This window comes from Microtus ochrogaster, unplaced genomic scaffold (genome assembly GCF_000317375.1).
Source record: "Microtus ochrogaster isolate Prairie Vole_2 unplaced genomic scaffold, MicOch1.0 UNK35, whole genome shotgun sequence".
NCBI lineage: Eukaryota > Metazoa > Chordata > Mammalia > Rodentia > Cricetidae > Microtus > Microtus ochrogaster.
Window position 1 is genome coordinate 2,083,310 of NW_004949133.1, and position 24,721 is coordinate 2,108,030.

The 24,721-nt window shown below is 38.3% G+C and overlaps 1 protein-coding gene across 1 annotated transcript; it reads left to right on the forward strand.

The window, feature by feature from the left end:
* The first annotated feature begins 18,435 nt into the window (after positions 1-18,435).
* Positions 18,436-23,501, forward strand: Fcer1a (Fc fragment of IgE receptor Ia). The gene is made up of 5 exons (XM_005368599.1): positions 18,436-18,538; positions 19,202-19,222; positions 20,400-20,654; positions 22,194-22,451; positions 23,350-23,501. Exons 1-5 carry the CDS (start codon positions 18,436-18,438, stop codon positions 23,499-23,501), a joined length of 789 nt encoding a protein of 262 aa, XP_005368656.1.
* Positions 23,502-24,721: the final 1,220 nt, after the last annotated feature.

Sequence of the window (24,721 nt, forward strand, 5' to 3'; positions counted from 1 at the left end):
AGAGAGAGAGAGAGAGAGAGAGAGAGCAAAACAGATAAAACATAACATGATTAATTTTAAAACATATTCCAAAGTTCATACATATTCACATGGATGTGTATCTATTAAAAGCATTTATTCAGTTGTACAGGAAAGTAGAATGAATATCATTTGTTACTGTTACTATTTGACTATGTTCTTCAAAGTTCATAGGTTAAAATTTGAATCCCTAAATTTATGTTGGTGGTATTTAGAAGTAAGAGCCTTGTGAAGTGAACATATTAGACTAAGTTCCCACTATAAGACTGCATTACTTTCTGTTTGGTTGGAAACTCCAGCACACACCTAATTGATCCAGAAAGCCCCATTCCTCTTTCTCTTCAAACCCCACCCTCTCAGAGACTCTCCAAAAAATGTACCAAAATCTCAGCTCTGCATTCTTGGCAGCTAAGGCAGCTCCTCTCCTGAAGTTGCCAGTCACCAGGACCCCACCTAAAATGTTCAGTTTTTGATCATACTTGGGCACAAACCCAGCTTGTGGTGGACACATCATCACCCTTGCCTACAGACTAGGTAAGCTCCCTGCTTTAGTTTGGCACACGACTTCTCCTCCCCAATATCTGGGGTTGAAGAACTCACCCAAGAGTTGCTTTGCTTAAATATACCTGTTTTTGTTTTTTTGTTTTTTGTTTTTGTTTTTGCTGTTTCAATTAGGCTTGACTTGGCTTACTGCATTGGTTGAGAAACCTATCATTGAGATTCAGAAAGTCTATTACATTCTATATATTTATGTATTTATTTATTTTTATGTGTATCAGTGTTTTGCCTGTATGCATGTTTGTGCATCATGTTCATGCAGGCCTGAAGAATACAGAAGTGGGCATCATATCTCTTGGAACAACAGATGGCTGTGAGCTGCCACGTGGGCAATGACCTCAAGGCCAGTTCTTCCACCTGCCTCAGACATCAATTGGTGGTGGTGGTGGAGTGTGAGAGCATCTCTCCCCTAACCCTGCCACCACATGACAGATGAGTAATGGGGACAGCTCTCTCATGCTCACAACACTGGGGCTGGCTCACCCACACCTCAGCTAACAGGGTCAGCTCTACCATGCTGATCAGGTGAGGTGCAGGGCCTGTTCTCCAGAGTGATGCAGCTGGTGAGGGTCAGGGTCAGCTCTCCTATTCTTAATGACCTCAGTGGCAGCTCTCACATGACTCAGACATTGGTAGGAGAAAGGCCATCTCTCCCCAACCCATGTTGCCATATGGCAAATAAGGGGTGGGGCCAGGTCTCCAACACTCATATTTTCAAGTCTCACTCACCTGTGCCCTAGTTAACAGGGTTGGCTCCACTGTGCTGCCCAGAGCAAAGCTAAGTTTTAAAACTTTTAACTTTTTATGTTTTTATTTATATATTTATATTTCATACAGTATAATTTGACAATATTTTTTCCCCTTCTCCAACTCCCTCACTCCCTACTCACCCAACTTCATGTTCTTTCTTTCTTTCTTTCTTTCTTTAACAACAGCAGCAGCAAAATAACCATCTTAAGATCATGTTACAAAACATAAACACAAGCCATTGTTGTTGATTTTGAAAAGTTATATTTAAATTGCCTCAAAACATTAAATGAACAGTGCTTCAGAGGACAGCAGCCTGATCATCTGTGTAAGCTGATCAATAACCTAACAAATTTATCTTTTGATAAATTTGACTAAATAATTTCAATGATAAACCATCAAACACCACTTCTTTAATCATGTCATTCATTTGTCACTATTCAATAAAACTTTTATTTCGTATAGACATTTCTTGCATCAGTTAGGTGAGATGTAAGGAGAAGTTAGGAATGAGAACAAACACCTGAATGAATCTTCATGCTTTAATTATTGTCGAGTGAAGGAAGTAAAAACATTCACCTTTGATTTGTTAATGACACATGCCTACAAATAGTCATGGCCCGACCAGCTTATGCAACACGATTCACATGGATAGGAGGGGGCAGGATTATACCATGAGATGCGTTATATCTACAAACTTCAGAAAATGTATGTGATTTGCTAAGGAGAAAGAGAGGGAGCGAGGGAGGGAGGAAGGGAGAAAGGGAAAGAGGGAGGAAGGGAGAGAGAGAGAACTCTAAGTACAGCTTGTATTCATAGGAGAAAAGAAATCGAGCAGAATTAAAGAAGCTGTTCTGTCCTCTCATCTGAGCCACCAATTCTCAGCATCATTTCAAAATAACATTTGCATCCAAAGAGACCACCATGAATGAGCCATATGGAATTAAATTGCTTGTGATTTTTTGGACAATGGGGATTTTGTTCGTAAATAAATCATACAAGGTTGGACTAAGGAGACTTCTTTAGGCATATGTCTGGAATAGTGAACATCTACAGAGTGGGACTTGGCAGGACAAGGAACTCCATCTTCCTTTTCATCTACTCACTTTATTACGCTGTATTTCCAGTTAATTAAATTTATAGTCACATATCCCATGGTTAGAATGGTGGAAAGAGGATTATAAAGTCATTTTACATATTCTGGAAAAGACTGACAGGCCATTAGTCATAAAGGAAAACAGTCTATGATGCTAATTGCCATGGAAATTAACTATAGAATATGTCCTGGGGGCTGGTTTTTCTAAGCACAGATGCACAGACAAGATTGGTAGCTCCAACAAAGGGTGAAGAATTGAAGATCAAGAGTGATCCAGCACTCTCTAGTGCTCTTTAATATGTATGCATATTTTAGAAATATTTGCCTTTAGGAAGAGATTTATTAGATGGCAGCATCTTGGTGGAATAATCAATATGTTAATTGCTCATTTATATCTCTAGTAAGTACTTATTGGAAATTTAAACATTCTCCACACTTTACCCCCAGGTAAAGAGAAGATGATCAAATATATGTGAGCATTCAACTCATTGAGTATGTGATGGAAGCCAGGTAAGAAAATATGTTATTTTCTTATATTGTGATACATGCTATGGTTAGGTAAGACTGAAGCACTGTGATAAAAATAAATAATCACTGTTATACATGTTAATACGTTATGCACACAAATCCATCAGGAAGTGAAAACTACATGGAGATGACTCTCTTATACATTTGAAGATCTGTTTCTTTGATGAGACACAGGCAAATGTCTACCTCATCCTTAGAGGAACTATTGGCAGGCCACAGTATGATCCCACTGATGTCCAGTCTGGTGAATTTATGAGGTTTCTTGGCTTACTTAGAAAGTGTGGATCGATGCTACTTACAGAAGCATGGGTGACTCCAAAGTAGCGGTACCACTGAAAGTGTCACCCCAGCATGGAGGATGACTTCCTATAGCTACACAGATGGAGTCCTCACTTCAGAGAGCTTTGCATACTCTGTATTCCAGACACCATGAGGCAATGTCCAATTAGAGCGGAATTGTAGACAACTAGCTGGGAGGTACAGGAATGAGTGGTTGTGATAGCAGGTAAGGGTACAGTAACCCTTTCTGTAACTCCTTCAGTGCAGGAATACCAACAGTCAACAGATTGTACATGTAAATTTAAATGATTATGTTAATATTCTGAGTTACTCTGAGCTTTGTTAGAGTCTTGGGCATGGGCCAGAGCCAGATCTAGTGAGCTTACCATTGTAAGTTGGGCTTATGTGATAGAGACACAGGCCCTTGACCATGGAGACTCACACTAAGATTTTTTTTTAATTTATAATATTTTTATCAATTCTTTGTATACAATATATTTCTATATTTACTTTCCACTGCACCCTCCAGGTCCTCTTGGATTTCCCTCACTAAGTCTCTTTATAAAGTTCATGTTATTAATTTTGGTATTTTTTTATGATTCACTAAGTGCTGCTCATAGGCACATGGGTGTGAGGTCATCCACAGGAATATGAAGAGCTTACCAGAACCACGTCCCTAGAGTTAACCAACTGCCCCTCTCCTAGGAGCCATAAGAAGCCCCTTAGCTAGGGATGGGGTTGCATGTGACCCTTCCACAGTCTTTCTGGATTATTGACTGAATGGATCTCATGTAGATCTTCCAACAGATACCCACAGCTTATGTGAGCTTCGGAATGCAACACTCCTGTCCTGTCCAGGAGACAACCTGGCCCCAGTCCTCTTCCCTGATGTTTGGGTCTTACACTCTCTCCACTCCCTCTTTCATGATGTTCTGTAAGCCTTTCAGGGAGGGAAAATGCTATGATATAGGAGTCACCTTTATGGCTGAGGTGTCACCTTTCTATAGGTGTCACCTTTATCAACACTTGTTCTCAGAACTTTAACCAGTTCCGAAGCTGTACTAACTGCTCTCTACTACACAGAGACACATGAAGACTTCCCAAATCCCAATTTATTACATGATACTTCATTCTTTTCCCACCTGAAACCTGATGCATTCAACACGCTTCATCCCTCTCCATCTTGGAGCTCTCTCTAGACTGGGTTGTGTGACACTATGAAGTCTTGGTGATACTAAAGAGGACATTGCTGGATGTCAATTCTCCAGAGACAGTGGTATCTTTTAAACCAGTGAGAACGTATTATTCTAAATAGCGAAATGAGACACCTCCTTGCTCTTCACCTTCTCACTCTGATTTAGTTCCTGGCTGATTCCTATCTGGCTTGTGTTGTTCATTCCATTTTTCTCAGTCCTCCCATGTCTTTCCCCTCACATCATGCTCTGTAGTGCCTACAAACACACTTTCTCTTGCCATTTCCTGGGTCCTCTATTGCTGTCGCTCTCTGTCTGCTACGGATTAACTTCTTACACAGTTCACACAAACCGTTCTGTCGTATTTACTCAGACCGGAATGAAGTCATCTAAATCGGCTGTCTCTAAATTCTCTTTCTATTTTAATGTCTCTGTTTTGTGGTTACTTTCGAACTTTTGATAAAAATTGACTAGGAAACTGGAAATAACTGTCCCTCCTTTTAAATCTTTCATGCCTGCATCAAACCTGCTCACTTTCACTTTCCTGCTTTTATCTCCTTTCTTTCTTCAGCTTTTGCTTTCAAATCTGTCACTGCCTCCCACTGCTTTTTTCTTTTCACCGCCACCAGCTTGGAGACAGAGGCACAGAAGGCAAGGTTTCTAAATGTCTTGAACTGTTGCCCTGGCAAGTCAGAGAGGAGAAGGAGGGACTCATCCATCAGGCAGCAGGAGTCCCTGCTCTTGGACACGACCACAGGGCCACATTGCCCACCTAACTAGCTGCTGCTCTCTTGAACCCCCGAACTCCTCACTGCTAGCGACACTTGGATGTTAGACCCCCAGGGGATCTCCAAGCACATGGAGTCCAACGTTTTTATTTCACAGAATCATTATTTTGGAAAGAGCCTTAATGTCTGAGATTAAACATGAAATCATTTACTTAAAACATTAGGGACCTTTAAATCATCCATCATTACTAACACAGACCACTGAGGTTAATAAACACAAATACTATATTTAAAAAACTTTTAAGTTTGGTTTTGCCCCAAACTGTTTGCATACTCCAATATCCTATGAACCTCTACCCAACCCCTGCATGGCATAGGTTGATAGTTCTAGTGTCTTGATATGTGTTGGGAGGTGTTAAAATCATGCCTACATTTATTTTTATTATTTAAAACAATTTTAAATTTAAATATATTTTGATCATATTTTCCCTCCCACTCCTACCCACCCAACTTTAAGTTCTTTCTAAAAAAAAATCCTGTTGCCACAACAAAACCTACCAAAGCAAGAAAACAAAATAAAACAACACCTAAATAAAAAAATTACCAAACTGTAACTGTGTAATAAAAACACACATAGAAAAATACCTGTTAGTCCATTATATGTTGCTCAACGACTCCTGAACATGAGATTTGTTTTGGAGTTGATATACCCAGTTTCACTCCATTGGAGAAAACTGATTTTCCTCTCCCAGCAGATTTAAATGATAGCTCAGTTGTTAACCTTTACTCTAATGGGTAGGTTTTCATTCATTCATGCTTTAAATATATCAAAATATATGAGATTAAAATATCTCTCACAACAAAGCTGGACAAACAACTGAACAAAAGGAAAAGAGCCTAAGAGAAGATACAAGAATCAGAGACCCATTCTTTCCCCCACTCAGGAATCACATAAAAACACTAAACTGGCAGCCATACTCTAAAGACAGAGGACCTGGTGTAGCCATGCACAGGACCTGTGCGAGATACTTCAGTCTCTGTGAATTCAAATGACCTTTGCTCATGTTGATTTAGAAAGCCTTGTTTTCTTGGTGTCTTCCATTTCCCCTGGCTCTTACACTCTCCATGTAATGTCTTGTTGTGGGACAATGGTTTTACCCTGTAACGATTTGTTTCCTGTACTTGTTTAATAAAATGCTGATTGGCCAGTAGCCATGCAGGAAGTATAGGCAAGGTGACCAGGCAGGAAGTAGAGGCAGGGAAATGAGAAAAGGAGTATTCTGGGAAGAGAGAGAAAAGCAGCCATTATCCAGGCACAGAGAAAGCCAGATGTGACTGCCTTGCCAAAACAGGTACCAAGCCACATGGCTAACACAGACAAGTATTATGGGCTAATATAAGTCATAAGAGTTAATAAGAAGCCTGGGCTAATAGGTCAATCAGTTTATAAATGTAGGCCTCTGTGTGTTTATTTGGAATTAAATGGATGTGGGATCTGGTAGGACAGAGAAACCTCTGTCAACAATGTCTGGCTGTGAGTTTCTAGATTTATTCCCATCTGTTTCAGGAGACACTTCTCTGATGATGGCTGAGCAAGGCACTACTGATCTAGGAGTATAACAGAATATCATTAGGAGTCATTTTATCACTAGTAGTACCTGGTTTTACCTTAGCTCTCTGGGCTATCTAGTCTCAGTTTCTTGGTCGCCCAAGCAGTGCCAGGTACAGGTCCCATCTCACTGACTGGATTGTAGGTCAGATCAGTTATTGTTTGGTTACTCCCATAAGCTTTGTACCACCATTGCCCTAGCATATCTTGCAGGTAGTTAGTCTAACATTATTGATTTGTATTTACTTACCTGGTTGTTTTTTAAATCCTGTTTTTTAGGTTTTCTTTGTTGGGCTCTACAGTTGTATCTTGTCTTGTCCATCTTCACATTTCTAAGGACGACCTATCCATCTGAGATTCCATCCTTTCCCTCATCTCTCACTGTAGGAAGCTTACTCCACTGCCACTTATCATAACAGTCCTTGTCAACTATACATCGTCTCTCCAAGGGTAGTTAGCTCTGAGCCTTAAGCTATCATTACTTTCTATTATATATAATTTGATCATGGGAGAACTAAATGTTGGGAGCTGTGAACCCCCAGATCCTGAAACAACTTGTTTTCCTCTGATCTGCGTGCCTAGAGCTGCTCTGAGCACAAGAACCTCAGGAGTTCCTGCTGGCAGGGGAATTGTTTCTGGTGCGTTTGGGGGTGTGTGTGTGGCTATCCCTATATAAGCTGCCCCTGAACACAATAAAGGGGGTATTCTTGGGGCATTCTGGCTTCAAGGATGACCTGTGTCTCTGTCTGTCTGTCTCTGTGTCTCTGTGTGTTTCAATCTCCAGCTCCTTGCCCGGCTCACGAATGGTATGGTGGCACATAGAGCACAGACGGGCATCGTGTGCTGCAACTAAGTAAATGCCATGAGAAATAGTGACTAAGTAGGCCAATTCCATGCAGCCTTTCGGTGGTGTCTATCTTTCCTTACTCTCTTTATTATAAATTCTAGAAGCATTGAATGTTCTGGTAATATAATGCTTCAAAATTAAAACAAAATTTAGACATAATATCGCAACTTACTGAAGATGGAGAGAGTAGCTTAATAACACCAACTTTTGTAACAGCAATGTTGAAAGAATACAACATGTAGAATACCTTTCTTTCCCATTTATAAGATTCTGGCCATCCAGATCTTTAAACTTCAAATATTGACTCCACCAGTTATGTGATATAGTCTTCTGTGTCTTATGAAAGCCATATGTGCTAGTGGTACTCACTTACGATTCCTGTGAATCTTAAGTGGGAAAAGCACAACTTCTGCTATACAGTAAATATTCAGTAAATTCTATGAATTAATTGTGGCTTTTCCATATATATTTTTACTGAAATGTGTTTCCATTTTCCGTTTTATTTCTAACTGTAGAACTTACTTTCTTTTACAAAGCAATACATTTAAAAAAAAACCTCTTTGTATATCTTTGTCCTATGTAGTACTCAATGTATTGCTATACACATAACAGTGCTTAATAAGTGTTTTTTAAAAGCTGCAGTATTGCTATGACCCGGTGTATGTTTATTAAATTCAAGTTAGTTCTTATTATATTAGCAAGACAAAGGACAATAATACAATGTGGGAAGCTCACACATATTTTTCATAGCATGATAATATATTATAGTACTAAAGGAAAAATTGCTTAAAGACAGACCCTCACTGTGCAGTGGAATACATTGTCTAGAGTCCTTGAACAATGTCTACCTATTCTAATTTCTTGGTCAAGTTTTGGCATTAATCTGACTTGGGAATATTTATTATATTTCCCCCTGAATTTTTGTGTATTTTGTCTTGTCTCCTTCTTTTACCAACCACTGGGAGTGAACAATTTCTATATGTATTGTTGGTTTTATTTATTCAACATTTAACTTACACATTCTGTTGCTTGGTTGAAATTCAAATGTTAATGCTCTTATGATGGGTTTTGCACAATTTAAGACATTTTTCTTAACGATTCTTTTAAGTGGGTTTTTGCAAGACACAAATATTTAAAATAGTCTTACGCAGAGCGCTATGGCAGAAACAAATGTATTTTAATCAAAGGGTGAAAACGACTTCTCTTTTTATTTGTGGAAGGACTTCACTCAAGTGTATACCCCTGCTTCTGCTTACTAGACCATAAGGATCGCTAACAAATGCCATCTCGATCTCCCCCAAATGAGAACTCACCTTGGCTTTGCATCCTCCAAACCCTCCAGTCCACTGGAAAGCATCACTGACATTATCTGCAAGAGTACCTTCCTCTTTCTCCTTCTGTTCTCTTTAACCCACTTCAGCTTGACTTCCATACACACCACTCCACAGAGATCACCATCATCAATTCCCAGAGACCCCGGCATCACCAGACACAGTGCCATTTATCTTGTCATCTTACTTCACTCCTCGGCAAGATTCAGAAATGAATCTTTTCTCTAGAAGTGTGCTCTCTTCCCAGTTCTATGGAGGACCCTCTTATCTTATGAGCTATTCTCTCTAGTATCTTTTCTGAACCTGTCCTTTCCTCCATCCTCGAAACGTTGGCATTCCTTAGGGCTCCATCCTGGGATTTGCTTTGTTCTTTCCCCTCTCTCTTATTTTATTTTTTAGCCAATTTCATTTTACTCAGTTACTCCAGATATATGCCAGCAATTTAAATTTACATTTCTAGTCCAAACACTTATTTTTAAACTTCCTAAGCTATCTATTTGTCTGTAGCACTGTATAAAAAGAGACACCACAGCACAAAATTCTTTAAATTAGAACACTTAATTTTCTTCCCTAAAACTGATATTTTCCTAAGGTAGTCCTTCCCAGCCCTCAATAATAAGTGATGTCACCATTCACACTTATTAAGGTAGAAAATTAAGAACTATCTTTTATGCGTTCTTTATCATGCAAACTGTCAGTAAATCCTCTTAATGCCCACCTTGGACCCATGAACCCTTCACTACCATCTCTCTAGGACAACTTATTACCATATTTTATTGCCAATTAAATCATATTTTAACAATCTGATTCTGAAAGTCTATAACACATATGACTGCAGATGTATCTATGTGCATATCTACTTCAGTATCTATGCCTATAAATGTTGGCATACATACATACACAGATAATAACCATATGTATTTAAAAGCCCTCCAAATGTTTTAATCAAGGGAATATATATTTATACATGCACATACAAACATACACACATACATATAAATACACTATATATATATATTCCCCTGACTGCAGATATAACTATGTGCATATCTACTTCAATATCTATGCATATAAATGTGGCTATATATATATATGTATATATATTCCCCTGTTTTACACATTTAAACAGTCAGATGGCTTTTCAAGACCCTTCAAAGAAAAGCAGACTCTTTCTATGTTCTTCAGGCACTCACAATCTATCCTCATTCTCCGCTCCTTCTCATTTCATGCACTTGTCTCTGCTCATCAAGCTTCCATCCGACTCTTCTCTTAATTCCTAGAATCTCCGTGGTCTTTCTTGTTGTGGGAACTTTGACTTCCACACTATTTGAAATTTTCACACTTCAGCTTTTGGTGTGGTGCATCTTATCTCATGCTTTAATGTCCTTCTCATTGAAAGGTTCCCCTTTTAGCTGCTTTCCTGTGTGTCAGGTAAGTGAACACTCATCACAGAGGGCAGAGATCTTGTCTAATCCTTTTATGTATCATCAGCAACAACAATGTGTTTGCCACATAAATATGTATACTTGATAAACATGTATTTGCATGATTAATATTATTCTTATATTGAAAGTAAACGTTGTGTTGGGTTGAATGGCAGAAAGATCAGGGTCAAATCCGAGCCTATATTTAACTCATTTCTTAAGTCATGATACTTAAAATTCAGGCATTTCCTGTTTGGAAAATGTCATGTACGAAATGATGTTATTGAACCTCACAGCTCAGTGTCTTCTTTTTATGAGATCAGACCAAATAATTAACTAACAAACTATATTCAAATCCTAACTTTAATGAGACAGACCTTGATAATTAAATGTGCTTCTCTTCTTTAAATATCTGCATTATGGCATTATTGAAATATATAGTAAATTAGGAGTATGAATCCAATGTAGAAAATAAGAAAATAATTTTGTATTTTATTTCGAATATTACACCTTGCTTCTAATTAACTATTGACCCTTGGTCACATGGAGATAAGATTTTCTGCCAATATTTTCCTATAATATAACTTTGTATTAGCGATGATAAGGAGCACTGGTTTATGTTTGAAGCCTCTTACTGGTCAGTTTGTCTCTATTTGAACAGCCTGAAGGCTCCTGGCCAGTGCAACAACACAATTGGAGTTACCAGATGGAAACTTATAGTTAAAAACTGAAAATGCAGCACGGTTACTTATTAACTAAGTATGTAAGTAATCCATAATATTTATACCAATGCCTTTATTTTGTTATCAGTGGAAATGTGTGTGCTGTCATTTTAAAAGTGGCATTTCCCCACTTGTGAGAAACACAGGCTTAAAGAACTGGCTAGGATGAAACCTGAATATTCTTTTTTTGTCTTTGTTTTTGTTTTTCAAGACAGGGTTTATCTGAGTAGCCCTGGCTACCCAGCAACTCACTCTGTGACCAGTCTGGCCTTGAACTCACAGAGATCAGCTTGTCTCTGCAAACCTAGACCAGTGGTGGCTACTCCCAATAGGCCCTGCTTGCTGTCCTCCATTTCATAACAGCCTCTTTGCTCCTCTGATATGACATCTACAGATGATAAACTGACTAGTAGATATGGTAAATGAAAGTCAGGCTTCGTGTCTGTCCACTTCCTAGAAGGTCTCACAAAGCCTCTGAATAAATCTTATATTTTTTATAAAATTTAAAAAATTAAGATATATATGTTAGTCAACTTTCTGTTTCTGTTTTTTAAAATGCCTGGGTAATCTTAATTGAAAAATACGGAACTTTTACACATATGTTCAGTGTTTGTGCCATTTTAATCAGTTGGCCTTGCTGCCTTTGGGCCCGTGATAAGGCAGAATGTCCGAGCAGGTATGCAGGCCAGGGAAGCTGCTTACCTCGTAACTGCTATGAAGCAAAGAGAGAGGAAAAGTTAAAACCTGGACCCAGTATCCCCTCCAAGAGCATTCCTCCAGTGGCCTTGGCCTCCCTTGGCCCTGCTGATTAAAGGATTTCCCCTCAGTACCACAGGCTGCAGAGCCAGCCCTTCACACAGATCTTCCCAGTGTCTCTGCTGTAATCACCGAAAGGCACCGTCTTTTCCCGCTCAGACTTCTCTCCATCATAGTTCCCTTCTGTTGCTGACAGGAGAGTAGCTGAGGGTTGCTCTGGGCTTCAGGTAAGGAGAACGTTAGCTGAGAAGCTACTTAGCTCTGTGTTAGTGTAATAGATGGTATAATTAATTTTCTGTTGTTAGTCATCTACTCTAGTCTGTCTTACTGTAGATGTGAGTCCCAAGAAAACCCTTACCCAAGAACTGGCTCTCCCGGCTTCACAGCACAGAGCTGGAAGGTAACCTCCACACTGCAGAGGTGTGCATCTGCCAACGCCGGGAATGCACATCTGTGAGCAGAGAAGGAAAGACAAGGGTGAAACATCTGGCCAGAGAAGCTAATCTTCAAAAAAAATTCACAAGCTTCAGATATGTTTAATTTTATTAGCAGAAGATTTGAGTTGTTTTGATGCCTCATAAAATACAAGATTTTCCCCATAAAGAACTTACTCAATAGCACAGAATAGAAGATTATAAATACATGATAATGTCTTTGGGTTTTGTGATGGGAATCAAGCATCCAGAAGCATCAGGATGCCTGCATTTGTGAACATAAGCCTGCAGCACTACAAACAATAATATCACATGTTAAAATTGCCTTTACCTTGATAATGTAAAATAAATATTGATCAATGATGATAAAGGAATGAATTTTACTTTTAGCTTCCCTACCAAAGTGATACTAGAAAATTACTCTCTGATAAAGGAAGATAAGCAATATGTAGAAAGGACATGTAGGAAAAAATTCTAGAGAAGAGTTTATATAAGCAACAAATTAATTTTTCTGGATTTTATGCTTGTGTTGTAAGGTTTTGACCTTTGTAGTGTGTTGAGGTTTACTTACTATATTGAGGGTTTTTTTTTTAAAACTTGTTTTAAAAAGTCATTGAAATACCTAAGATTATATTCATTAATTTCTAATTTTTTAGGAAGAGATCCCTAAATTACATAAACTACAGGACCCTAAAGCTGGGTTTATCTAGCTATGCTACATACACAGAAATATACTTTAAAATCAGAGCAACTCGGACCTTAATATGAGAAAGTAATAAAATGAGAAAACTTTATGAGAGCATGGGACTGTGATGAGCAAACAGACAGCCGGATATGCCTGAGGCATGTGTATACTGACCATTTTAGCTGTTGATGCTCTCCTTCTTTGAAATAAAAGATTGAAGGATGCTGTTCCAAAAGTGGGAAATAGCTCTCTTCCCTCAATACTCATGGCAGTTTATTTTCTGTTAAATTGGGTATATATGAGAAAATGCAAAAACTGCTTTTGCATTTGTTTGCCAAACTCAAGATAAAAGTATATAATTCAGAATGATGTCCAGAAGCAGGGCAGCTCTTAGCCTGGAAGGCTGTCCTTGTGCCTTTAGCAATACAGGGTTTAATTACCCCCACTCTTCCCATAATTATCTCCCTTATACGTGTTATCGAGACAAACAATCACCAGCAAACAGAGAGAGAGACACACACATATTCGTACTCAGACACACACACTCCACAAGGATTTCTACAGATCTTTTCTTCCTTTTTTGTTATTATGTGTGATGTACATACCTGCTTTGAATGTGTTCATGTGTAGGTGCAGGTGTGTTTGTGTGTGTGTGTGTGTGTGTGTGTGTGTGAGTGGTGTCTGCGTGTGACTGTATATGCTATAGAAAGACTAGGGTTCAATGTTACATCATGCTTCCTTTATTTTTGAACTCTCATTGGACATGAATCTCACTGATTTATCTAGCTATTTACCCTGAGAGTCCCAGTGGTCTTTCATGCCCACCTGCCATCAGTGGGGTTAAAGAAAGGTGCCATTGTGCCCAGTTTCTACAGAAATGCTGCTGATCTAACTTCAGTCCTCATGCTTGGAAGGCAAAGCTTTCCTGATTCTCCAGGCCAAGTCATTATTTCTGTTTGAGACAGTCTTACCTTATAGCCCAGGTTACCCTCAAGAGTATAGCAATCCCATGTCTGCATTCTGAGTGTTGAGATTACATCATGAGTCACCATTTAGAGCTCTCTCTGATTTTTCCAAACTCCAAGTCACAGCTAGCTTCACTTCTAGAAACACACTGGTCACAGTACAGTGAAGCTACAGTTCTGAAAGATTAGGATTCCCAATTCACCTATTAAAATGCAAATGCTTTGGGCTATGCCAAGACCTCTTGTCCTTATCTTAAAGGGGTTTCTTTAAGAGGAGGCTGTTACCATGTTATTGGTACTGTAAGTAAACATAAAATATCCACAGCTCACACCACATTTGGCCAATTGGTGACTGCAAAATGGGAATTTCTGTCTGGAACCACACCTGGCAATGACCTCTGGCTCCTGTCTTATCTCTGCAGGCCTGCAGAGAGATGCAGGAACTGTTTCTCTACAGTAAGGATAGTACTCCTAAGTGTTTCCAGAGTCTAATGATACAGCCACTGTTAGCTCAGAGTGCCAGTGTTATAACTATAAAACATCAGGTGCTGGAAATACATTTGGAGACTATTCCCTATTCAAATTTTGTTTAGAGGGAAACGTTCACCTAATTCTCTTTTCTCTAACAGCAAAATCTCCATCCAAAACACCCATCATATCAGTAACAGAAACTGTTAGTGGATGCAGTATTGGCCATGCTCTCTGCTAAGCACTTAACTGTATTAACTCATTTAACACTTGCAAACACCCTTAAGGCACCACTACTACCTGTGTTTTATAAGTGAGGCATCAGGAACATGAAGCAATTTGGTATCTTGAGATAGCCACATAGCAAACAAAGGGTTTGAGCTGAGAATCAAGCTTAAAAGTCTATTCACATCCCAGATTTCTAATATCTTTGAAATATGTACAGGTAATCATTTTTTAAAAGTAAACAACCTAACATAATATTTAGGTATTTTAGGAACCTTTATCCAACACAGCATTGCTTGTGCATCTTCCCCAGCATATTTCTCCCTGATCAGAGTGTTTTGTGCATAATCACTTCACATCTCCATCAACAGGGAGACAGGAAAGTTAGTCTGAATTCCTTTGGGTCACTTGGCTAAAAATGATGTTGATAGACAAAGTTTGTGAACACAATTAAAATACCACCATGGCAACTATTGATAAATTCATGGCTATGAATTGATAAACCATGTCATGGAGTGAAGAAAAGAATGTGTAAACATGAAATGGATAAATTAGACTGACGATTTCCTGTCTGTAAGTGATGGGCTCTGGCAAATCTAAGGAGTTTTTAAGTAGGTTTGACAAATCCTCAGGTATTCAATCTCAATGTGTTGATTACATAGACACTTCTTTTCTGTCTGGTTATGCATGTACACTCTCTTGCCAAACTGTCTGAGTTCTAACCCTATGTATTTATTTGGCAAATGTAAGTCCTTCAACAAACTGCCTAACCTCTCTATGATGTAATTTCCTCATTACCAACCACATAGAATTGGTAGGAGGGACCAAACTGATAAGATGTGTTGCATACTTAGTCTTATCCTTGATCACGAGAGAGACTGTGATATTTATGAGATACATATACCATGAGGAGACAGGTATACTGTCTTTTCAGCAGTTCATATCCAATATTATATGGTCCTTGGTTTTATTAAACATATAGAGCAAGCCAGCACACTGGCCTTTCTGTTTCCTGATTTTTGGAAGGAAGCAGGCAGTGAATAGGCTAAGTTTGATGCTGTTCTTTCAGATATGCTATAAGACAATAAAGTTCTGGTTAAAAACTTCTCGCTCTGAATCTAGCTTCAAGGACACCTTGCAGAACAAAAATCCCATCGTTTATGCATGGCCATTAGAGTTTTATGTCTCTGCTTCACAAAGTGAAATATAGATTAAGTCATCTGGGAACTGGTAACAGGTTTAAATCTGGGCGTGAGGTGCTATTATGTATTAATCACATATGTTCTCAAATTCAAAATCTTGCAGTAAGAAGTGAGATTCTATATATTGTACTGATTTTGTCAAGCACATTTTCATCCTGTTTTTGACTCTACCATCTAACTATTAAAAACCTTCAAGGCACAGAAGGGCTCCTTAGATTATTTGGTATGCTGAGCTTATTGATCCCTTTCAGAACAATATTTTCAAATGCTTACTCACAATAATAATAACTACAAATGAAACCAATTAATTTAGAATATAATTTCCATGTATTAAAATTTTTCCTGTGCCTCAAAACATATGTTCTTAATGAAGATACTAAATACAAGAAATGAGCAACTACACCATCCAGACATTGGATATAAAATAAATTTGGAGGATATTTTGCAAATAAGAATAAAATGTATTCAAACTATATTAGGCACTGTAAGTGAAGCTCTTGTTTAATCTTGGTGGTTTTCTTTTATTTCTTCTGAGCTTTTGTTTTTTATTTCCATTTGCTCATTTTAGAAATATCCTCTTGGAATGTGTATGGTTTATTCTTTCTGATGCTTATATTGTTAGTTGTTTACTTTCCTAGGGTCAAAAAATACTATAATTTGTTCTTAAGTTTTAGTGAACTTCCTTGGTTTCCCCTAATGTTTTTCTGCTGTTTGTTGCTGTATCTAAAGCACCTCCTTCCTCTCATTGTTGGGCACTTAAGTGTAAGCTTTAGATGGTGAAGCAAGTAAAAGCGATCTCACTAACAAACCACTCCTCTTCAGACTAGGCAAGCACCTCTAAGGGAGCTCACTTCTGCTCCCACGGAAGTAGGAGCTGTTTGGACAGCTTCAGGGAAAGCCCTTGTAGAAACTGTTTGAGTCACAGTAAAGTAAGAGCAGTTTTATTGCAGGACCCCTATCCTAGGAGATAAGAACCCCCAAATCCCTCAATAAATTCTCATTAATATGTGAAGTACAATCTGTCTCTCTCAAGGTCTATGAATTTAAACATTACCCTCCCAGTACCTCAAGCCAAAGCCTTCCTCCAAACCTCCTTGGTTTCTCTCCAAATAAAACTTCCTTCCTGTTCTTACTCTTTTCTCATGACAACAGAGAACTAGGATTGTTCAAAGTTCAGTGCCATGAGACACCAATTATTGAGGAAAGTATCTTATATAGGTTTCCTATTGCCTTAACCCAGCCCCCAAAAATATTTCTATTATAATTATTTAGCAAATAATATTAATAAAGGGAAGGTTATATATTTATTAAACATTTTTCAAATGCTAGAAGCTGTGCAATGTGTTTTACGCACAAGATTTCTTACTAAATCTTATAATGATGCCACTGTCTAGATATCACTCTTCCTAGTTTATAAGTAGAACCCAACTATTTAGTTATTGGGAGTATTTGAGTTCTGCTCTGTAAATACCAACAACATGCGGTTTCAAAAATGTAGAAGTCAAAGATGACAGGAAGTTGGGAAGAAACATGGAAAGGAACTCTGGAATTAGTTTCAGGATATGTGCACAGATATGATCAAATAATTTAAAAATTTTTAAATAAAAAAAATGAAGGGAAAGAAAACCCCACTGGCTGCTGAATTAAAGCTCTTTCTCTGAAGCATAACATGGTGTCATGTTCTTGAACCATACCTAATATCAGACTATATCCCCTTATCCCATGGAAAGCTGTGGCACAACTTCATGTTTAATTCAGCAGACTTCATTTGTCTTGGAGGAAGAACACAACATGACACATGGTGTCCCATGCACTTCACCTGTGAAATGACATGGCTTTCACCTATTCCAGAGCAGTGGCAAATAGAAAACATTTGCATATGCAAATACAACATAGGTATTCATTTCTGTCATCATCTCTACGATCATTGGCCATATCAGATCTTAATTCAACCTGAAAGAAACCAGTGAATTAGAGCAGTTCTGATGAGGAGGGGAGCTGTTAGTATGCAAGGAGAAACCTTGTTCGTGTTCAATGATCATAAAATTTAATGTTGGCCAAAGCTAGGATAGAGCGAAAATTAAGATGTCTCAATGCCGTACGAGAGGGTTCATATCTATCTTACTTGTTATGAACCCCATCAGGGCCCAGTAGAGGAAGAGCCTCTGGGACTATCTCCAAAGAACCAATCAGATAGTAGATCACAGGGAATCAGATGGAGACTCTCAGACTAAGCAAATGAACAAGACGCTAAGGAGGAGAGAATCAGTAACTGAGAGGAACCTCCAACAGTTTACCCACTGTTCTCCATGACCTGGTGTGTTCTTAAACAGAACATCATAATGGCTGTGAGACTGATTTCAGGGTTACATGTTTAAATCCCAAATTTTCTACTCAATAGATGGCATTATAACATAGATTACTTAACCTTCCTAAGATCTATTTTTCCAACAATAAAATACAGATTGTAATAAAATCTAATTTATTTACATAGTACTATCTAACTCATAAGATTTTTTGTGACTAGTATTAGTTATATTTACACAGTGCCTGGCACCTATCAAGGGATTCAATTAGTACTTACTTTATTCTGCAGTCCCCTATACCCCATGCTTCTAAGATGCAAACCAAATACTTGTGCACTGAATGGCACCATAAGGAAGCCTGTGGCTCTGCTGAGACCCATGGTCCTCAGCCACCAGATTCTAGGTGTGCAGCTGAAGGTGCGATGGGAGCAAATGGGTGACTATAAAATTGCCCAATTTGGCACAACGCTGTTATTATCTCTGGAAAAAGCCAAGCCCAGGCAAAGCTGATGAGTGAACCAGATATGATGCAGCAAACATTTCCTTCTCCTTTTTGGTTTCAAGCCTATTTTTGAAACCGTATAGCTCCCCGGCACAGTTAGCACCTGAAGGCACAAAAGCAATGGCTACTGGCACTGAAGGATCTGCCCAGCTGTGGTTAACAGTGTTGTTTTTCTGTAAGTATAAATTTACATTAATTCCTACCCCAAGGGGCCAAAATGCATCTAGAGAGCATCAGAGTTGGGAACATTTGGTTTGGTTTGGTTTTGGTAACTTTGTAGCACATATGCAAACCATGGGGGCATTTCTGGGCACTGTGTAGTAGAGAGGAGCAAAGGTAACTGGCTGAGCATCACCTCAGTGGGAAACCAGGCTAATGCTCGGGTCTTTTCAGTCCTCTGTATCTATTACAATACAGATAACAATAGAGGAGGATAGAGGAAAGAACGCCCTTCCTTCTCCCCACTGATCATTAAAACTTTATGAATGTGGGTCTCATTCCCACACCCATCCCAGTCTTCTTGCATTCTGGAAAACTGGAGGTAGTAGATGCTAACTTACCCTTTATTAATTTTGCAGCTCTGGCCATCACACTAACGGGTGAGTTCTTTGTCCTTATTCCCTTGGTGTATCTGGACATTGCTCTCTTCTGCTGTTTGTCTGTATCCATCATGTTTTCTTATAGCTCTAAATTTTCTTCTTCCCAGAAAGCCTGCTTTGCAGATCTCCCTCTTCCCTGTAATTTATTACCTGCCCCAGAGTTTCCCATATACCATTTTCCCCTCTCAAGCCACCTCCTCTTCTGCTTAAGTCAACAGTCATGTCTGTTCTGATGTTAGTCTCTCTTCTAGGCCTTTCACATGCACACATCCAACTTTCATATTACTATCATTATTGATTTTTATAATTGAGAATCCTGTAGCTCAGATTACAACATCACTTACTGGGGCTTGCACAACCGATAAAAACTGGGTGCTATCGTAAATCCCTCAGGTCTGATTATAATGTTCCTTGACTATATCACCCTTTGTCATCACCACGAGCGGTTCTTTAGCTTCTGTTTAAATTTTCAACACATCTCCTTGCTCCTGGAAGCCATCCAAAGTTGACACCCTCTTGGTGCTTTTCATGAGCCTTGAAAATTACAAACATTTCTCACTGTATATATTTACAATTAAATAGCTTAAAAAATTTAGAACTTATCTTCTACCAAGCCTATTTTATATTTTAATTTTAATTAATGCAATTTACTTACCTTGTGTACTAAAATATACCAGTACTTGGTATAGTCTGAAATGATTGACAGCTGCTCCTGATATGTTTTAATGAACTGAAGCTTTAATATTTATCCTTTATTTTTACATTCTGTTATTCAATAATTATTTAGTAAACACTAACTATATATCAACCATTATGATAAGCAATGATTGGGAGAGTCAAGCATAATCTCCACCTAAAAAGCCTACAATTTACATTTATGAATACCGATTTTGAAGTTCAGATAATTAGAGTAGGATATGACATTAAATAATAAAATACTTCACTTGTTTCCAAACTTCTGTGTTTGAACCCTTACTTTTGCCTGGACTGGCTGCTTTCTGAGACCACATCACTGTTTTCTTCATCCTTTATTGCCTTTCCTAGATGACACCAAGACTAAGCCTTGTTACCAATAAGATAGACCATTGCTTGACTGTTGACATGTTTATACTTTTGAGACTGACTAATTTTCAACAAATTCAAATTTCTTTATCTTCATAATTTTACTTTCTTTAAGCCACTCAGAAATCTGTTGTGTCCTTGACCCCACCATGGATTAGAATATTTACAGGAGATAACGTGACTCTTACGTGCAATGCGAACAGTTCCCGTCAAGACAACAATACTAAATGGTTCCACAATGGCACCATTTCTAAAGTGACAACTTCACACTGGGACATCGTGAGTGCCACCATTCAAGACAGTGGAAAATACGTATGTCAGAACCAAGGACTTTACAAGAGTAAACCCGTGTACTTGGAAGTGACGAGAGGTATGCTAGAAATGTGAGAATACTGTCTGTCTTTCATGTGAAGAAGGAGCCACAAGAACTGTCTGCAGCCTTCCTATAACCCTGCAGCCCTTTAATATAGTTCCTCGTGTTGTTGTAAAATTCTAGCCATAAAACGTTGCTACTGTTATGGATAATAACATAAGTATCTGTGTTTTCCAATGGTCTTGGGCAGTCATTGTGAAAGGGTCATCTGACCCCCAGAGGGGTCGTGACCCACAGGTTAAGAACCACTGCACTAGAAGCTGGTAGGAATGTAGGTTATTCCAAGAGATTTGGGGCTTCTCCCTCAAGACATCTCGGTGACTTTTCTTCCGCACCACTCCTTACATCCTCTCTTTTAATGGTCTATTCAGTCATCAATATTATTCCTCTGATCTGATTTTTTTCTATGTTACCTAGATGTAGACATGTATTCTGTGATCAAATGGTGTGATAGGCATATGAACACTGCAAAAAGCTGGACATATATACTTGGATCATAATATTTGAGTAACAATTTGCTCTGAACAATCTGAGGGTCATGAAAGATATCTCTACATGTTCCTCATGTCCTTTACTGTTACTAAAAATAATTCTATTGTTTATTTTGATACAATGAATATTGTTTATTTATTATTTTAACTGCCAAAATTTAATACAACATATCTAGCTATCAGTACATGTTTAATGAGAAAACTGTCTTTCAAATGCAAAAGTTACACATTACATTTTTCTTGAGTAGAAAAATGTTTTAACATCTGTAAACCCATTCTAAATACAAACTAAACCATACAGAATAGTCATTTACTTCCTGGTACTAGACTTTAAAGAAGTCCTCAAAACATTTTTCTTAAATACAATATACTTGCACAAGTTAGATATGTTCTCACCCAAAACTCTCCATTTATGAATGTTTTACAATTCTTAAAAATGATTTTAGCCATAGAATACAGTTCTTTGAACTTGCTGAGTCATTATAGACAAATAATCACTGACTATCTACAAACTCCTAAACACTGATACAGTCCTATATCTTCATACTCAGATCTATATAGGGAAAAAGATGGTAAATAAAAACTAAGATTTATATTTGTCTTTTAAGGAAGTATTTAGGCCAACTATAATTAACAACAGAACTGAAAAGCCTCTGTGAAGAAAGAGTAGACCAAAAATAATTCTCTTAAGTTCAAACATTTTTGGAGGAGTATTCTGTGTGCTCCCTCTTAACTAGATCCATCTAGAAGAATCTGAAGAGAATTCTGGTCTTTGGGATTTTCACAGTGGGCTCAGCAGTAGATTATAAGACATTTTATGGCTTCTGACTGACTTTTCTGAGGGAAAAGGGATTCATTGGTATAGATTTCAAGTTATAAACACTATTTTGTCTTTATTCTTTAATTGATAATATGAAACAAGAAATGGGTTAATTGACCCCTCCCATCTCTCTGTGGTTCTATCTGCTCCTCTCTCCCTGCCTTCCCCCCTCAGGACACTTATCCATTGTTAAGTAAATAACAGTAACATATGACTGCTCTTCAGATTGGCTGCTTCTTCAGACCTCTGCTGAGATGGTAATAGACAATGAGTCCTTTGACATCCGATGCTATGGCTGGAGGAACGGGACTGTCCAGAAGGTGATCTACTATAGGAATGACCATGCTTTCAAGTACAGTTATGAGAACCCCAAAATCACCATTAGAAATGCCAACCTTAACGACAGTGGCACCTATCACTGCACGGGCTATCTTAAGCGGCTGAACTACACATCCGAGAAATTCAGAATCACCGTAATAAGATGTAAGTTGATAAAGAACAAGATAATACAAAGTAGAGAAAGAGAAAATGGACGTACAAGCCCAATGTTTAAAGTTAGTACGTCTGTAATTGTCTGAAATGGCCAATAGACTTGCAACAAGGAGATCCAGAACCTATCTCCACAGCAGAGGCCTCATTTGCTAAGTGTTGATGGTAACACTATACCCAAAATAAATTTTTATAAAGAATAATGAGATAGTTTGTCAAATGGCTTTAAAAACTGTAAAGGACTGTCCAGACATAAAATAATATAATTAGCATTTAAAAATCATCAATTGCTTCTATGAAGAGTGTTTGTATGTATCAAATTGGAAGTGGTTTGGGAAGTTTAAGGAAGCAAGTGTACAAAAAGTTTGGCAAGTCCGTTTTAGCTGAGGATGGTGCGGAAGGAAATCAACCCTGCTGCAAGCTGTGTGTGCAGGTCCTGCAGGAGGCAAGTGAACCCACTGAGGCCAGACAGGTGGGGCCTCTATGGCTCATAAGAAAAACCGTTCTTCCAAAACGTCATGTAAGAGGGAAACTTTGAAATGCTTACCTTTGAAGGAGGAAAATTTTGCTTTATTTTGGCATGCTCATAGCTATCTATAAGAAAAAAAGCAAGTTGGCCAAACTTAGAATTATGCTCTGATGTTTAATTATCCTTGGCTCCATGCTGATTTCTTTTGTACTTCCAAATCATCAGCTCATGGCATCATGTTTTCATGACTTTCAGTGACTAGAAGAACAGATAGACAGGGGTTACTGGGAAACATTTATTCTATCAGACTAAGGGTAAAAAAATCATGTTTGTGTCCCTCTTAAGGAAGCTGGATCTCGGACCCCCCTCCCTTTCAGTTTCTAATCTGAATTGTGTAATTGTTGTATCTATGTTCCATTCTAGTTTACAAAAACAAGCATCATTGGCTACAGTTTATTATCCAGTTGCTGGTGGTGATTCTGTTTGCTGTGGACACGGGGTTATTGTTTTCAACTCAGGAACAGTTCAAACTAGCCTTGAAGATTCAGAAGGCAAGAAAACGCAACAAACCTTAAAGCTTAATGCCTAACCTAGGCACATAAAGGAACTGATGCCATTGCTGGCATTCTTAACAGTGATTTTCCATAGCTTCTCAACTGTCAAAGGTCATTCCCAGTATCCATGGAAAAGTCTGTGCCCCAGGATTTGCATAAATGCTTCATTAAACTGTCTGCAGCTGGTTCGGTGACATGTAATAGCAAATGTTCAATAAACACTGGTTAATAATTTAAAGAATGAGTTGATTCCCTTATTTGTATTTGTAAAAGGGAAGCACAGTTTGAATAAAGCAAGTGTGGAGTCTTGCGGCATGGTAACCTTAGAGATTCTGGACTTCTTCAATTGTTTGCTTACTTCTAGGAGAAAGACCCATGAGGGCACAAATTTATAATAACCTTTCCTGGTCACTGTAAGAAGGAGGTAGCAAGAAGACATAGTAGGACATTGGTGAGGTTGGCAATGTTTCGTACTCTGCTTTCCACTGCTAGGAGATTTTGATTCTTAATAAAAATTGAGATGACCCCAAAGCATGGGAAGTTCACACCAGGATTCATATGTAATCAATTTAGCCTTGTCGGGTAAACCAATCTTATAGCTGCAACTTGTATCATATCCTCATAGAGGAGCAAGGCAATGGCTTTTGAGAAATTCAGTAAATGATAATCATGGCTTATAGTCCAGGACAGAGGTTCTCAACCTGTGGATCATGACCTCTTTGGGTCAATTTGTAGCAATGAAAATATATTCTGCATATCAGATACGTGAACTATGATCTACAACATCGCAAAATTACAGTTATTAAAAAGCAATGAAAATAATTTTATGGTTGGGGTCATTGCAACAGGAGGAACTGTATTAAAGGGTTGCAGCATTAGGAAGGTTGAGAATCACTGGTGTAGTTCTCCTAATAAGTTCTTGGGTAAAAGGAATAGGTTTGTGTTTATCTCTTTCATTTTGTTACCAAACCATTTAGTGGAGGCTTGGGTCTGTCTCAGAGTGTGAACTGGGTTAAGTTTCTTCCCTGCAGAGATACCCATTATTAGTCACACAGTATAAGACATGGATCAAACTCTTTATTCTTTTACTTTCTAGGTTTATGACTTGAGAAAACCTGCTTGTATATTTATGAGTCTGGCTTTTCATTTCAATAAGAATGAGGACAGGCAACATGTCTAACTGAGTTCCTGCCTATGTTCATGCAGAAAATGAGTTCAGGCTTAAGAAAAACTCTAAGTGA

Coding starts and splice junctions, on each gene's coding strand:
- Fcer1a (XM_005368599.1), top strand. CDS start 18,436: ATGCAAACCAAATACTTGTGCACTGAATGGCACCATAAGGAAGCCTGT. Junction 20,655..22,193: donor GTACTTGGAAGTGACGAGAG/GTATGCTAGAAA, acceptor ACTGCTCTTCAG/ATTGGCTGCTTCTTCAGACC. Junction 22,452..23,349: donor CAGAATCACCGTAATAAGAT/GTAAGTTGATAA, acceptor GTTCCATTCTAG/TTTACAAAAACAAGCATCAT.